Source organism: Oncorhynchus masou, chromosome 33 (assembly GCF_036934945.1).
Source record: "Oncorhynchus masou masou isolate Uvic2021 chromosome 33, UVic_Omas_1.1, whole genome shotgun sequence".
In the NCBI taxonomy this organism is placed as follows: domain Eukaryota; kingdom Metazoa; phylum Chordata; class Actinopteri; order Salmoniformes; family Salmonidae; genus Oncorhynchus; species Oncorhynchus masou.
This window is the reverse complement of record NC_088244.1, coordinates 4,968,709-4,986,208: the sequence shown is the minus strand read 5'-3', so window position 1 is coordinate 4,986,208 and position 17,500 is coordinate 4,968,709. Positions and strand designations below refer to the sequence as shown.

At 44.4% G+C, this 17,500-nt stretch overlaps 1 protein-coding gene across 1 annotated transcript in view; it reads left to right on the top strand.

Moving 5' to 3' along the window:
* The window catches only part of LOC135527707 (arginine-glutamic acid dipeptide repeats protein-like), a 259,138-nt gene that overhangs the window by 185,966 nt on the left and 55,672 nt on the right, over positions 1–17,500 (top strand). Inside the window, 1 exon segment of the mRNA XM_064956220.1 lies at positions 12,298–12,378. Within this exon segment, the coding sequence (XP_064812292.1) occupies positions 12,298–12,378 (81 nt within the window).

Here is a 17,500-nt window from a genome sequence, read left to right as displayed (position 1 = left end):
ATCCATTTAGGACATCATTCATTCTATCCATTTATGACATCATTCATTCTATCCATTTAGGACATCATTCATTCTATCCATTTAGGACATCATTCATTCTATCCATTTAGGACATTCTGTTGAGCAATGGTTTGTTTAGTCTTCTAGGGCAACATATAGTGACAGAAGAGAAGCTGCATGGATCTAATTATATTTCTGTTGACTAACAAATAGCCTACCAAAATGTTGGGAATTACAAGCAGAAACATATCTAAAAATCAGGCAAAAAGTCCTGCACCCTGTCAAAGAATCGTTCTGCCGTCTTTGACTGTAGCCTACTGTGCAGTTTCTATATTACCGTGTTAGGGTTGGGTACGGGCCTCCAGGTTTTCACTTTATCATATGTCGTCGTCCAGTTGCGGATCGGTTTGTTAGCAATTGCGGGTGAACAAACATGTGACCCGTGCACCACTAACGTGTATGGCATCATGTGGGGCGAGTAGTTTGCTGATGACAACATTGTGAACAGAGTGCCCCATGGTGGCTGTCGGGTTATGTTATGGGCAGGGAGAGGCTACCGACAACAAACGCAATTGCATTTTATCGACGGCAATTTGAATGCTCAGAGATACCGTGACGAGGTCCTGGCGCCCATTGTCGTGCCATTCATCCACCACCATCACCTCGCTTATCAGCATGATAATGTACTGCCCCATGTCGTAAGGATCTGTACACAATTCCTGGAAGCTGAATTGTTCTTCCATGGCCTGCGTACTCACCAGACATGTATCTACGTGTACTTCAGTGTGTTCCAGTTCCCGCCAATATCCAGCAATTTCACACAGCCATTGATGAGGAGAGGGACAAGATTCCACAGGCCACAATCTGATCAACTCTATGTGAAGGAAATGTGTCGCGCTGCGTGAGGCAAATTGGGGTCACACCAGATACTGACTGGTTTTCTGATCCACAGACCCTACTTCTTTTTGCTTTGCTATCTGTGATCAACAGATACACATCTGTATTCCCAGTCATGGGAAATCCATAAATTAGGGCTTAATTAATATTTAAATTGACTGATTTCCTTGTGAACTGTAACTCAGTAAAATCTTTGAAATAGTTTTATCGTGCATTTACGTTGATTTTTGATCCATAGTAACTGTTGTCAGGAAGGAATGTTATATTTTTGATCAGTATAGTAACTGATTTTTGATCCATAGTAACTGTTGTCGGGAACTGACATTCCTTCCTGACAAGTAACTGGCTTCTATAGAAGGAGTAAGAAATACACTATTAGCTAAACTAGTAGTGTCTGCAAGTATACTGAACAATACTAACGTTCTGTTGGAATATCTTGTTTCTCTCTACGGTGAAACTTATGTTGAGAAATATTTTTATTCAAATGTTTGTAGCATAGCTGAGGTTCTTGTTTCAACATGTAAGCAATCTACAGACGATGTGGGGTGTCTTGTCACCATGGAGACGATGTGGGGTGTCTTGTGTCACCATGGAGAGGATGTGGGGTGTCTTGTGTCACCATGCAGAGGATGTGGGGTGTCTTGTGTTACCATGGAGAGGTGTGGGGTGTCTTGTCACTATGGAGAGGATGTGGGGTGTCTTGTCACCATGGAGAGGATGTGGGATATCTTGTGTTACCATGGAGAGGATGTGGGCTGTCTTGTCACCATGAAGAGGATGTGGGGTGTCTTGTCACCATGGAGAGGATGTGGGGTGTCTTGTCACCATGAAGAGGATGTGGGGTGTCTTGTGTCACCATGGAGAGGATGTGGGGTGTCTTGTCACCATGGAGAGGATGTGGGGTGTCTTGTCACCATGAAGAGGATGTGGGATATCTTGTGTTACCATGAAGAGGATGTGGGGTGTCTTGTCACCATGAAGAGGATGTGGGGTGTCTTGTGTCACCATGGAGAGGATGTGGGGTGTCTTGTGTCACCATGGAGAGGATGTAGGGTGTCTTGTGTCACCATGGAGAGGATGTGGGGTGTCTTGTTACCATTGGGGAGGTGTGGGATGTCTTGTCACTATGCAGAGGATGTGGGGTGTCTTGTGTTACCATGGAGAGGATGTGCGGTGTCTTGTCACCATGGAGAGGATGTGGGGTGTCTTGTCACCATGGAGAGGATGTGGGGTGTCTTGTGTGTATCCTCTGTGTGTGTATCCTCTGTGTGTGTATCCTCTGTGTGTGTATCCTCTGTGTGTGTGTGTGTATCCTCTGTGTGTGTGTGTGTGTATCCTCTGTGTGTGTGTGTATCCTCTGCGTGTGTGTGTGTCCTCTGTCTGTGTGTGTGTGTGTGTCCTCTGTCTGTGTGTGTGTCCTCTGTCTATGTGTGTGTGTGTCCTCTCTGCGTGTGTGTGTGTGTTCTCTGTGTGTGTGTCCTCTGTGTGTGTTTGTGTGTCCTCTGTGTGTGTTTGTGTGTCCTCTGTGTGTGTTAGTGTGTCCTCTGTGTGTGTGTCCTCTGTGTGTGTGTCCTCTGTGTGTGTGTCCTCTGTGTGTGTGTCCTCTGTGTGTGTTAGTGTGTCCTCTGTGTGTGTTAGTGTGTCCTCTGTGTGTGTGTGTGTGTGTGCGTGTGTGTATAACCAGCATGATCTTCACCCGTTTCATAGCTTCATAACAATCAGCTCTGAAGCAGGAAGTACTAACACATCACAATGACCTTTTTAGCTGTTTGCTCTCCCTCTCCTCCTCCCTTTCTATCGCTCCTCTCCTCTAATGCCACACAATAGAGTACTGTTAAATGCAGCAGAGGGGGGAGACTGGGTGAAAGCGCCAGCCTCTCTCTTGGAACACTCTGACAGAGAGAGAACCCTGTTGTTTCAGCACACACAGCCGGCTGGTGATTTGGTAGCTAGTCTGCTTCCCACCCTGCCTCCGCCTCCCCTATCCTCCCCCTCTCTTCTCTCCTTCTCTTTTCTCTTGCTCTCTCTTTGGCTCACTCAGCTCTGCCCCTCCTCCCTCCCCTGCTGCGTTGCCAGGCAACAGCGGTCTGGAGCAATGGGAGCAGGGGCGGCGAAGCGAGGGAGGGAGGGAGCAGAGGAAGAGTAGAGAGAGAGAGAGAGAGAGAGAGAGAGAGAGTTGAGGGGGAGGGAGCAGGGCCAAGCAGAGCGGAGCAAAGCGATTGGTGGAGCAGATTGGTGTATGATTTATTAGCCGGGGCTGGAGAGGCAGGAGAGATGGAATGAAGGGAGGACGAGAGCGGAGAGCCCAGGCGGCAGCTGAAATGGAGCTTTAAACCGGAGCCGGCATGTAGAGGGGGGGGGAAAGGAGGGAGGGAAGGCAGAGAGACGGAAAGGAAGGAGTGAAGGAGTGGGCAGGGAGGATTAGAGGAGTGAAGTGGGGGGAGGGAGGAGGAGGAGTGAAGTGGGGGGAGGGAGGAGGAGTGTGTTGCCGCCTGAACAAGTCAGCCAACTGAGCAATACATCTCCAGACAGCCAGGCTGTGTGAACAGGACATTAGTGGGGATGAGATAATTGGGTGATATGATTGGGACTGGGGGGAGTGGCTGCTGCTGTGTCGTGATGGGTGTTAGTTGTCTCCCCCCTCCACCACCATGAAATTGTGGCGGGGACTCTGGATCTGTCTCCGTCCGGCTGTATGTTAGTCACACGAGATTTCTCAAGACCACATTGGGGCGATTTTGACGAAGCTTCTGTTAACGATACGTCTTGCAGTAGAGACGGGGTGTTTACAAAATGACACTGATCGGCACGAGGCTGGAGCGATGGTAATTTATTAAAATGTATTAGTCACAAGCAATATCTCAATTGGCCCAAGGGGGGCGCTGCATCATTTGTGTGGGACGACATGTTTACCGTTGCCTCGTTGAGGTTAGTCACAAGCAGGGCCAGAGCCCATACACCCCAGGAAATGACACCGCTTTACGTCACCGACACCGCTTTACGTCACCGACACCGCTTTACATCACTGATACCGCTTTACGTCACCGATACCGCTTTACGTCACTGATACCGCTTTACGTCACCGACACCGCTTTACGTCACCGAACCCGCTTTACGTCACTGATACCGCTTTACATCACTGATACCGCTTTACGTCACCGACACCGCTTTACGTCACCGACACCGCTTTACGTCTATGTGTAATCAGGCCTACTATGGGTAATCAGGTAGTCTATAGACCTACTTCTATGTGTAATCAGGTAGCCTATAGACCTACTGTAGTCTATAGACCTACTTCTATGTGTAATCAGGTAGTCTATAGACCTACTGCTATGTGTAATCAGGTAGCCTATAGACCTACTTCTATGTGTAATCAGGTAGTCTATAGACCTACCTCTATGTGTAATCAGGCCAGGTAGTCTATAGACCTACCTCTATGTGTAATCAGGCCAGGTAGCCTATAGACCTACTTCTATGTGTAATCAGGCCAGGTAGTCTATAGACCTACTTCTATGTGTAATCAGGCCAGGTAGCCTATAGACCTACTTCTATGTGTAATCAGGTAGTCTACAGACCTACTTCTATGTGTAATCAGGCCAGGTAGCCTATAGACCTACGTCTATGTGTAATCAGGTAGTCTATAGACCTACTTCTATGTGTAATCAGGTAGCCTATAGACCTACTTCTATGTGTAATCAGGTAGTCTATAGACCTACTTCTATGTGTAATCAGGTAGTCTATAGACCTACTTCTGTGTGTAATCAGGTAGTCTATAGACCTACTTCTATGTGTCATCAGGTAGTCTATAGACCTACTTCTATGTGTCATCAGGTAGTCTATAGACCTACTTCTGTGTGTAATCAGGTAGTCTATAGGTCTACCTCTATGTGTCATCAGGCCAGGTAGTCTATAGACCTACTTCTATGTGTAATCAGGTAGTCTATAGACCTACTTCTGTGTGTAATCAGGTAGTCTATAGGTCTACCTCTATGTGTCATCAGGCCAGGTAGTCTATAGACCTACTTCTATGTGTCATCAGGTAGTCTATAGACCTACTTCTGTGTGTAATCAGGTAGTCTATAGGTCTACCTCTGTGTGTAATCAGGTAGTCTATAGGTCTACCTCTATGTGTAATCAGGCCAACACCTACTCATTGGAAGGGTTTCTTTCTATTATTCTACAATGTAGAAAATAGTAAAAATAACGAAAAACCCTTCGATCCAGCAGGTGTATCCAAACTTTTGACTGGTACTGTATGTCTGTATGTATATGCATTATATAGTATCTCTGTGGGGTGTCCTCACCTGGTATGGGGTTGTATTTACACTGAACAAAAATATAGAACGCAACATGTAGTGTGTTGGTTTCATGAGCTGAAATAAAGAAGTCTCGGACATTTTCCGTACGCACAAAAACACCTACTCATTCGAAGGGTATTTCTTTGTTTGTTTTTTTACAATTTTCTACATTGTCGAATAATAGTGAAGACATCAAAATGATTAAATAACACATATTTGAATCATGTAGTAACCCCCAAAAAAAGCGTTATATGAAAAAAATATATATATTTACAATAAATCATTGTACATAGTAAAATAAAGAAACCCTTCCAATGAGTATGTGTCCAAACATTTGACTCGTTCTGTCAAAGGCCGACCAACAGCCTATTGTCCCGACGACTAAATGGAGTCAGCCCTAGAAGACACAATGTATAAAAGTATTTTTTTAAACTTTTTTTTCTGTCTTTTTGGGCTTACATGTCTCATTTACCAAATCACATTTTTGGAGCTAATTTAGCTGAAATAGTGAAAATTGATCTGTCATTTATCAGACCATATTGATTTAACATGGTCATCTCTCTCATCTATCAGGTTGTATTTTAGTATATCCAGAGTGTACCTGTACACACACACACACACACACACACACACACACACACACACACACACACACACACACACACACACACACACACAGAGGACAGGAATGTTTCTCTCTCTCCTGTTGTAGCTGGCTCCATCTGCTGGCTAATCAACTGCCTCACTTCACTTCCACACTCATAACGCTAATCATATATATATATATATCTAGCTGGACAGTCAAGCTCCATCTCTGATAGATGTTACAGGCTTCCACAGAACATTAAAGCCGTCCTCCTCTACTCTTCGATAAGGAGTATTGTTTGTGGTAGGTTAGCTACTAACAGGGGAAAAAAAGAGCTTGTAATTAATTTGCTATATTTTGTAATTGTTATGTTTTACTCGGATGGCATGTCCTATAAGACAGTGGCTCTGACCTTTTTCCATTCTGTGAAACACCTTCAAAAGCGTTTGGGGTCCACAGTTTGTTTTAAACATATCTTGGCGGTCCAAGTAGTCCGTTTTAGCAGTGAATATAATGATTTAAAGGTCTGTTATAAACTATTTGCTTTGTTAAAAGTGGAGCGTTCAGTTCAGTTTATTACAGTGTTCACCAAAACATTGAGTTCAGTTTATTACAGTGTTCACCAGAGCGTTGAGGTTATTAGTGTTCACCAGAGCGTTGAGGTTATTAGTGTTCACCAGAGCGTTGAGGTTATTAGTGTTCACCAGAACATTGAGTTCAGGTTATTAGTGTTCACCAGAGCGTTGAGGTTATTAGTGTTCACCAGAGCGTTGAGGTTATTAGTGTTCACCAGAGCGTTGAGGTTATTAGTGTTCACCAGAGCGTTGAGGTTATTAGTGTTCACCAGAACATTGAGTTCAGGTTATTAGTGTTCACCAGAACGTTGAGGTTATTAGTGTTCACCAGAGCGTTGAGGTTATTACAGTGTTCACCAGAGCGTTGAGGTTATTAGTGTTCACCAGAGCGTTGAGGTTATTAGTGTTCACCAGAACGTTGAGGTTATTAGTGTTCACCAGAGCGTTGAGGTTATTAGTGTTCACCAGAACGTTGAGGTTATTAGTGTTCACCAGAACGTTGAGGTTATTAGTGTTCACCAGAGCGTTGAGGTTATTAGTGTTCACCAGAGAGTTGAGGTTATTAATGTTCACCAGAGCGTTGAGGTTATTAGTGTTCACCAGAACATTGAGGTTATTACAGTGGTCACCAGAACATTGAGGTTATTAGTGTTCACCAGAGTGTTGAGGTTATTAGTGTTCACCAGAACGTTGAGGTTATTAGTGTTCACCAGAACGTTGAGGTTATTAGTGTTCACCAGAACGTTGAGGTTATTAGTGTTCACCAGAGCGTTGAGGTTATTAGTGTTCATCAGAGCGTTGAGGTTATTAGTGTTCACCAGAGCGTTGAGGTTATTAGTGTTCACCAGAGCGTTGAGGTTATTACAGTTCACCAGAGCGTTGAGGTTATTAGTGTTCACCAGAACGTTGAGGTTATTAGTGTTCACCAGAACGTTGAGGTTATTACAGTGTTCACCAGAACGTTGAGGTTATTAGTGTTCACCAGAGCGTTGAGGTTATTAGTGTTAACCAGAGCGTTGAGGTTATTAATGTTCACCAGAACGTTGAGGTTAGTAGTGTTCACCAGAACGTTGAGGTTATTACAGTGTTCACCAGAACGTTGAGGTTATTAGTGTTCACCAGAGCGTTGAGGTTATTGGTGTTCACCAGAGCGTTGAGGTTATTGGTGTTCACCAGAACGTTGAGGTTATTGGTGTTCACCAGAGCGTTGAGGTTATTAGTGTTCACCAGAGCGTTGAGGTTATTAGTGTTCACCAGAGCGTTGAGGTTATTAGTGTTCACCAGAGCGTTGAGGTTATTAGTGTTCACCAGAACGTTGAGGTTATTAGTGTTCACCAGAACGTTGAGGTTATTAGTGTTCACCAGAACGTTGAGGTTATTAGTGTTCACCAGAGCGTTGAGGTTATTAGTGTTCATCAGAGCGTTGAGGTTATTAGTGTTCACCAGAGCGTTGAGGTTATTAGTGTTCACCAGAGCGTTGAGGTTATTACAGTTCACCAGAGCGTTGAGGTTATTAGTGTTCACCAGAACGTTGAGGTTATTAGTGTTCACCAGAACGTTGAGGTTATTACAGTGTTCACCAGAACGTTGAGGTTATTAGTGTTCACCAGAGCGTTGAGGTTATTAGTGTTCACCAGAGCGTTGAGGTTATTAATGTTCACCAGAACGTTGAGGTTAGTAGTGTTCACCAGAACGTTGAGGTTATTACAGTGTTCACCAGAACGTTGAGGTTATTAGTGTTCACCAGAGCGTTGAGGTTATTGGTGTTCACCAGAGCGTTGAGGTTATTGGTGTTCACCAGAGCGTTGAGGTTATTGGTGTTCACCAGAACGTTGAGGTTATTGGTGTTCACCAGAGCGTTGAGGTTATTAGTGTTCACCAGAACGTTGAGGTTATTAGTGTTCACCAGAGCGTTGAGGTTATTAGTGTTCACCAGAGCGTTGAGGTTATTACAGTGTTCACCAGAACGTTGAGGTTATTACAGTGTTCACCAAAGCGTTGAGGTTATTAGCGTTCACCAGAGCGTTGAGGTTATTAGCGTTCACCAGAGCGTTGAGGTTATTAGTGTTCACCAGAGCGTTGAGGTTATTAGTGTTCACCAGAACATTGAGTTCAGGTTATTACAGTGTTCACCAGAGCGTTGAGGTTATTAGTGTTCACCAGAACGTTGAGGTTATTAGTGTTCACCAGAGCAACTGAGTATTTCCGGTTAGCTACTTCAGTGAAATTCTCTTTCATTCCCCGACCAGAGCAGACCTGAGTGTGTAAACATTCTGTAGTTCCATAACGCTGGTTTGTGTTCATCAGGGTTTTCCAAACTCGGTCCTGGGGACCCCAAAGGTTGCACGTTTCGGTTTTTGCTCACGATACACTACAGCCGATTCAAATAATCAACTAGTCATCAAGCTTTGATCATTTGAATCAACATAAACCAAAACGTGCACCCTTTGGGGTCCACAGGACCGAGTTTGGAAAACCCTGATGAACACTTACCAGCGTTATGGGAAACGCTGGTGTACATGAAAACAGCTTGGCATTCTAACACATACATGACTGGCAGAAAATCCATGTCTGGTTTTACCTCTCACTTGTCTCCTTTTACTGTGGCCAACACATTTCTCCACATATTGTCCCTACCTTCCTCCCTCTTGCTCCCAGTCTGTCCTGTGTGTGTTGACCCCAAATACCGGAATATATTTAAAGGGCTGTCGCTTTAACGGTAGGCAGTGGCTGGAAAGTTATGACAACAGTGAAGTTTGTGGATTGGTCAGTGTAGCTACATGCATGTAATGTGGAGGCTAGAGAACCCATAAAACCAGCTTTAACTGTCCTCACATCACAACAGGCTAGAGGGAGCCGAGTAGAAACCCGGGCCGTGCCAGGGGAGGAACCCGGGCCGTGCCAGGGGAGGAACCCGGGCCGTGCCAGGGGAGGAACCCGGGCCGTGCCAGGGGAGGAACCCGGGCCGTGCCAGGGAGGAACCCGGGCCGTGCCAGGGGAGGAACCCGGGCCGTGCCAGGGGAGGAACCCGGGCCGTGCCAGGGGAGGAACCCGGGCCGTGCCAGGGGAGGAACCCGGGCCGTGCCAGGGGAGGAACCCGGGCCGTGCCAGGGGAGGAACCCGGGCCGTGCCAGGGGAGGAACCCGGGCCGTGCCAGGGGAGGAACCCGGGCCGTGCCAGGGGAGGAACCCGGGCCGTGCCAGGTTGCAGCTGTATGCGTCAGAGCAGGGCTCCATTCCACTGGGCTCCGGCTCCTATTAATGTTTTTCAGTTGACCGACCAGAGGCTCTCTAGGGCTCCACTCAGTCATGTATACTGAACAAAAATATAAACCCAACAATTTCAACTATTTTACTGAGTTAAAGTTTATATAAGGAAATCAGTCAATTGGAAAATGTATTAGTTTCTAATCTATGGCTTTCACATGACTGGGCAGGGGCGTAGCCATGGTTGAGCCTGTTAGGGCATAGGCCCACCCTATTCGGAGCCAAGCCCAGCCAATCAGAAAGGCCTTTATTGCCGTCAGAAATAGTAACAACGTCATATGAAAATATTGTTCTCTGTTTTCTGATTGTAAGATTGCACCTCCAGATCCCAGAATTGTTTTTGAAATTGAGATTGATGAAACGTGCCAACAATATCTGTTCAAATCGTTTAAACATAAAAACTCAGCATTAGAACTGTAACCCAGAAATACTGGCTGGTTTCAGACAATCCCGCAGGTGAAGAAGCAGGGTGTGGAGGTCCTGGGCAGGCGTGGTTGCATGTGGTCAGTTGTGAGACCAGTTGGGCATACTGCCAAATTCTGGTGGAGAAATTCACATTCAATTATCTGACAACAGCACTCATGCACATTCCTGAAGTCAGCCAATCACACTCTCCCTCAAAACTTGAGACATCTGTGGCATTGTGTTGTGGGACAAAACTGCACATTTTAGTGGCCTTTTTATTTTCCCCAAGCACAAGGTGCACCTGTGTAATGATCATGGTGTTTAATAAGCTTCTTGATTATGCCACACCTGTCAGGTGGATGGATTATCTTGGAAAAGCAGGAATGCTCACTAACAGGGACGTAAACTGTGTGCACAACATTTTAGAGAAATATGTTTTTGTACATATGGAACATTTCTGGGATCTTTTATTTCAGCTCATGAAACATGGGACCAACACTTCACATTTTGCGTTTTATATTTTGTTCAGTGTATATATAAGCCATGGATGACTGACGGGGCGTTGTATTGAAGTCACTGGGCAGCCATCTTGGTACTCCTCCTCCATTGTAAAATAAATATATGTATATTTTAGTTGAACACATTTATTCTATTTGACTCCTTAATGCATATTTTTTAATTATATTATGTAAGCTAGAGTTCTAATGTTACTGTCCCCACTTCAACAAAATACTTAAATATATGTAATTTTGTCCTTGGAATACTGTGGAATTCTCTTCATTCCTACCGGGAGTACCAATATGGCCGACCGGGTGGCTTCATAGCCTCTCAATGGCAAATGCACAGCGTCGACAATCTAGGGTTTTATATACATCATTGGCTCCTTTCCACTGCGCTCCGGCGCCGCTCCAGGTTTTTCAGGCTGCCACTGACCAGATGCGTTCTAGGTCTCCACTCCACTGGGCTCTATATACGCTCCGGGTTTTCCAGGCCGCTACCGACCAGAGGCTCTCTAGCAGAAAGATCACATATAAAGTCACCCCTTTGTAGTGGAAGAGCACAGAGTGACAAGCTATTTCTTGCTTGTAAAAAAAAAAAAAAAAAAAAAAAAAAAAAAAAAAAAAAAAAAAAAAAAAAAAAACGCGCTGTTGTTTGTACCTTTTTGGAGACTAGGGATTTTTCCTATATACCTGTGGGTTGGCGTAGAGATTTATGGAGGGGTCTCACCGGGACTTTAACGCGCTTTTCTCTGGACGTACTTGATTGGAGCGAGAGAGGGGGTTGGCTGAAATTCTTAACTGAAGAAAGAACCGTACTGGTAGCGGGTAACGGGGTTTGCCTGCCTCTGGAAGCTGAAAGGAAATCTGTTAGTTGTCTGCTTCACTGGTCGTGAATGTTTTCAGCCTCTTCCCCCCCCCCCCCCCCGCCCCCCCCAGCTTTTTATGGCTCACAGACTGTCTCTTGGATGAGAAGAAATACTGAAATACATTTTAGGTTTGTGTTTTTAACCATTTTTTAATATTATTATTTTTAAATGTTTTATTCCTTTTTGCTGGTTTTGTTGTTGTGAGGTGCTGAGAGTTGATTTGCTGTTTTGAGGTAAAAAATATCAAACGGTTGTTGAAGTGGAGAAAGTTGTCATTCGCGCTGTCGTTTTTGCCTCCGTCCTGTCACTGTGGATTTGTAATTATTATTATTTTAGTCTTTTCTCAGGTTTCCTATTTGGTCCGACATGCAAGCACACGATTATATAAGTGTTGTATTTTGCAGAGAAATATGGTCTGTGTACTATCGTAAAATAATTGAATGTAAACGCAGTCAAAGGAAATATCTTGCAATTATACAAGTTATTGAAGTTGAGTTTTGGCTTTGTAAGATCCCGATATTATTCTCCCTGAATCTGACATTTCCTGTGTGATTTATGAAACAATAGATATCCATAGCTTCTCTTTTCAAACCACATGAAAGAGCAAAGTAGTATAATTTCAATGTCTGTTTCTGCCTGAGTTAGCAATTTCCTCTGTGCCCTGACACGGCTGTGTACTTTAGCTTTCTCTCGCTCACGAGTTTAAACAGAGGCTACAGAGTTTACAGATTTTAACAGTTAACTCTCTCAAACCAAACCACAGAAAGAAAACAAGGTTTTGTCGTGCTAGTGGCTGTAATGGCATGTGGCTGGTTGCATTTTTATCTGTGCTATACTGGTCGTTGTAGCGGTGTCTGTTCTGGAAGGATGGTAGCTGATGTTTAGTCTTTTTCTTGTTTTTCAGAAGCGGTTCATTAAAGGGCTCAGACAGTACGGCAAGAACTTCTTTAAGATTCGAAAAGAGCTGCTACCCAACAAGGAAACGGTAAGTCACTGTTCCACTGGGGTTTTATTCTAGACCTCGGCTCTGTACAATCAATGTGTGATACTGTATAAAGTTGCCTTGTGATTCAGATTTAGCAGTAAAATATTAACAACATAACTGATTTGTTTAAAAACAAATATCGCAGTCAAACTCAAATCAAACTTTTTAGCTATTTTTTTTTTGCATCAACTTAGTCACCACTGTGTACTTCAACATTAACAGTAGTAATGAGTTTGATCAAGGGAAATTACTATATATGTAACATTTTTGGGCATGGCGTGTGTTATATTTGCCCTGAAGGTTTATTGATAAACATGATGTACATCTATTCATCCAACCACTCTGCTGCAATACTAGTAGAGCTGCCTTTTGTCCCTTTCAAAACACCATTCATACACGGGAGGAAATATGGATAAATATTTATACTCAACTAAAAGAATTTAAATAAATAAATTCATTAGGCCCTAATCTATGGATTTCACATGACTGGGCAGGGGCACAGCCATGGGTGGGCCTGGGAGGGCAGAGGCCCACCCATATGGCAGCCAGGCCCAGCTTATCAGAATGAGTTTTTCCCCACAAAAAGGAAAAATACTCCTCGCACTTTTATCCCCAGCACAAGGTGCACCTGTGTATTGACCATGCTGTTTAATCAGCTTCTTCAGATACCACACTTGTCAGGTGGATGGATTATCTTGACAAATAAGAAATGCTCACGAACACGGATTTGAACAAATTGGTGCACAAAATGTGAGAGAAATAAGCTTTTTCTGCGTATAGAACATTTCCGGGATCTTTTATTTCAGCTCATGAAACATTGGGACCAACATTTTACATGTTGCGTTTATATCTTCTTCAGTGTATATTTTTGTATTTATTTGACCTTTTGTCCCAAGGGGACTCTTAAAATAATGTCTATTTTGCAAGGGATCCCTGCAAATAAAGCCTTCAAAGTATTCTTACCCCCTGACTTTATCCACACTTTGTAATGTTACAGCCTAAATTTAAATTGGATTAAGTTGAGATGTTGTGTCACTGGCCTACCCAGAATACCCCCATAATGTCAAAATGTAATTATGTTTTTCAAATTCAAAATGAATAGCTGAAATGTCTTGAGTAAGTATTCAGCCCCTTTGTTATGGCCTAAATAGGTTCAGGAGTGAAAATGTGCTTAACAAGTCACATAATAAGTTGAATGGACTCACTCTGTGTGCAATAATAGTGTTTAACATGATTTTTGAATGACTATCTCATCTCTGTACCCCCACACAATTATCTGTAAGGTCCCTCAGTAGAGCATGATCATTTCAAACACAAATTCAACCACAAAAGACCAGAGGAGGTTTTCCAATCCCTCGCAAACAAGGGCACCTATTGGTAGGAGGGGTAAAACATTTAAAAATCAGACTTTGAATATCCCTTTGAGCTCAAAGTTTTTAATTTTTTAATTTTTTTACACTTTTTTTGGTGTATTAATGCACCCAGTCGCTACAAAGATACAGATTGCTAACTTAGTTGCCGTGGAGGAAGGAACCTGGCAACTCAGGCCAATGGTGATTTTAAAACAGTTACAGTTTAATGGCTGTGATAGGAGAGAACTGAGGATGGATCAACATTGTAGTTACTCCACAATACTAACCTAATTGACAGAGTGAAAAGAAGGAAGCCTGTACAGAATAAAATATTCCCAAACATGCATCCTGTTTGCAACAAGTCACTAAAGTAAAACTGGTTTAACTGTGGCAAAGAAATCAACTTCATGTCCTGAACATAAAGTGTTATGTTTTGGACAAATCCAACATAACCCATCACGGAGAGTACCACTCTTCATTTTTTCAAGTGCGATGGTTGGTGCATCATGTTATGGGTATGCTTGTCATCTGCAATGACTAGGGAGTTTTTTTATTTTTTATAAAAATAAACAGAATAGAGCTAAGCACAGACAGAGAAATTACGGTAGAGAAATGAACATTACATTCTCTGGCAACAGCTCTGGACATTCCTGCAGTCAGCATGCAAATTGCAACGCTCCCTCAAAACTTAAGACATCTGTGGCATTGTGTGACAAAACTGCACATTTTCAGCTCATGAAACATCGTCACCAACACTTTACATGTTGCGTTTACATATTAGTTCAGTGTAATTTTTAAATGACTAAAACCAAATTGTAATGGGCCTACATTTATACCATTCCTTGACTGTGTCCAGCTTGTTGCGAATCCCCTAAATGAAAGCTAGACAGTCGGGGGAGTATCTAAGAATCCCAAAAAGCGATGGATAGAGGATTATCTGCACATTTCTTTCTTTTTATGTCTGAGGAAATATAACACATTGTCAGTGCGGCCCTCCGGACCTCGTTGAAGACCGAATGCGGCCCTCCCCCCCTGGGGCAAAATGAGTTTGATATACACCAGGGGTGTCAATCTAAGGGAGGAGGAGAGGGTAGTGGAGGTGGATGAGGAAGGTGGGGGTAAGCTCAATATAGACTGAACGGGGACTGGAGGTGGATGAGGAAGGTGGGGGTAAGCTCAATATAGACTGAAATATAGACTGAACGGGGACTGGAGGTGGATGAGGAAGGTGGGTGAGGAAGGTGGATGAGGAAGGTGGGGGTAAGCACAATATAGACTGAACGGGGACTGGAGGTGGGTGAGGAAGGTGGATGAAGAAGGTGGATGAGGAAGGTGGGGTAAGCTCAATATAGACTGAACGGGGACTGGAGGTGGATGAGGAAGGTGGATGAGGAAGGTGGGGGTAAGCTCAATATAGACTGAACGGGGATTGAACCACAGCTACAGTAAAAAGATTTTTAAAAAACTGGCTATGATTGAACTGGATTTTGTGCAAAAAGCCTGCTGTACTCTCACACACACACACATACACACACACACACACTGCTCTCCTCTCCGAGCAAGTGGCACTGCTACTCAATACCCAGAGGAAAGCTCAATTTATTTTCCCTAACAGAAATCTCTCCTCTTTCTCTCGCTCTCTCTAAACCTCACCTCCTTCAATCTCACTGTCCCCTTCCTTCACTCTCTTCACTCCCACACACGGTCTATGGAGCATAACCATCTTCAAGATTTTTAGCTTTAAGTAGCTTTAAGATATTTTTCTTTTCTCTCTCTCTCTGTCGTCCTCACCACACACACACACACTGACATATAATATTTTAGTAATTCCACGGGCATGCCAAGCCACACGAGAAGAAGGATGGAACGCCTCATATTAAATGTGGTGTGGTTGTTTCTATAACATTTATTTCTTCCAAGGTCTGGGTCTGGATACCACCACACTACTGTACTGAGTCACATCGCAGCCCAGCCAACAGAGCAGGGAGTAGGGCCTTCTCTAAACGTCCTCTGGGCTTATAGCCAGTCATCCACACAGAGACATCCAGAGGGCTACAGTGTTCCTGCCTCTCTTCCTCCCTTAATTCCTCGCTTCCTGCTAGTATTAGCTGGACGGCTTTTTAAGAGAGCTACAGTGATTCTCCTTGACTCACTCGTTCCTCTGGTCTGATTCTCCTTGACTCACTCTCGTTCCTCTGGTCTGATTCTCCTTGACTCACTCTCGTTCCTCTGGTCTGATTCTCCTTGACTCACTCTCGTTCCTCTGATCTGATTCTCCTTGACTCACTGCCGTTCCTCTGGTCTGATTCTCCTTGACTCACTCCTCTGGTCTGATTCTCCTTGACTCACTCTCGTTCCTCTGGTCTGATTCTCCTTGACTCACTCTCGTCCCTCTGGTCTGATTCTCCTTGACTCACTCTCGTTCCTCTGGTCTGATTCTCCTTGACTCACTCTCGTTCCTCTGGTCTGATTCTCCTTGACTCACTCTCGTTCCTCTGGTCTGATTCTCCTTGACTCACTCTCGTTCCTCTGGTCTGATTCTCCTTGACTCACTCTCGTTCCTCTGGTCTGATTCTCCTTGACTCACTCTCGTTCCTCTGATCTGATTCTCCTTGACTCACTGCCGTTCCTCTGGTCTGATTCTCCTTGACTCACTCTCGTTCCTCTGGTCTGATTCTCCTTGACTCACTCTCGTTCCTCTGGTCTGATTCTCCTTGACTCACTCTCGTTCCTCTGATCTGATTCTCCTTGACTCACTGCCGTTCCTCTGGTCTGATTCTCCTTGACTCACTCTCGTTCCTCTGGTCTGATTCTCCTTGACTCACTCTCGTTCCTCTGGTCTGATTCTCCTTGACTCACTGCCGTTCCTCTGGTCTGATTCTCCTTGACTCACTCTCGTTCCTCTGGTCTGATTCTCCTTGACTCACTCTCGTTCCTCTGGTCTGATTCTCCTTGACTCACTCTCGTTCCTCTGATCTGATTCTCCTTGACTCACTGCCGTTCCTCTGGTCTGATTCTCCTTGACTCACTCTCGTTCCTCTGATCTGATTCTCCTTGACTCACTCTCGTTCCTCTGGTCTGATTCTCCTTGATTCACTGCCGTTCCTCTGGTCTGATTCTCCTTGACTCACTCTCGTTCCTCTGGTCTGATTCTCCTTGACTCACTCTCGTTCCTCTGGTCTGATTCTCCTTGACTCACTCTCGTTCCTCTGGTCTGATTCTCCTTGACTCACTCTCGTTCCTCTGGTCTGATTCTCCTTGACTCACTCGTTCCTCTGGTCTGATTCTCCTTGACTCACTCTCGTTCCTCTGGTCTGATTCTCCTTGACTCACTCTCGTTCCTCTGGTCTGATTCTCCTTGACTCACTCTCGTTCCTCTGGTCTGATTCTCCTTGATTCACTCTCGTTCCTCTGGTCTGATTCTCCTTGATTCACTGTCGTTCCTCTGGTCTGATTCTCCTTGACTCACTCTCGTTCCTCTGGTCTGATTCTCCTTGACTCACTCTCGTTCCTCTGGTCTGATTCTCCTTGATTCACTCTCGTTCCTCTGGTCTGATTCTCCTTGATTCACTCTCGTTCCTCTGGTCTGATTCTCCTTGACTCACTCGTTCCTCTGGTCTGATTCTCCTTGACTCACTCCTCTGGTCTGATTCTCCTTGATTCACTCTCGTTCCTCTGGTCTGATTCTCCTTGACTCACTCTCGTTCCTCTGGTCTGATTCTCCTTGACTCACTCTCGTTCCTCTGGTCTGATTCTCCTTGATTCACTCT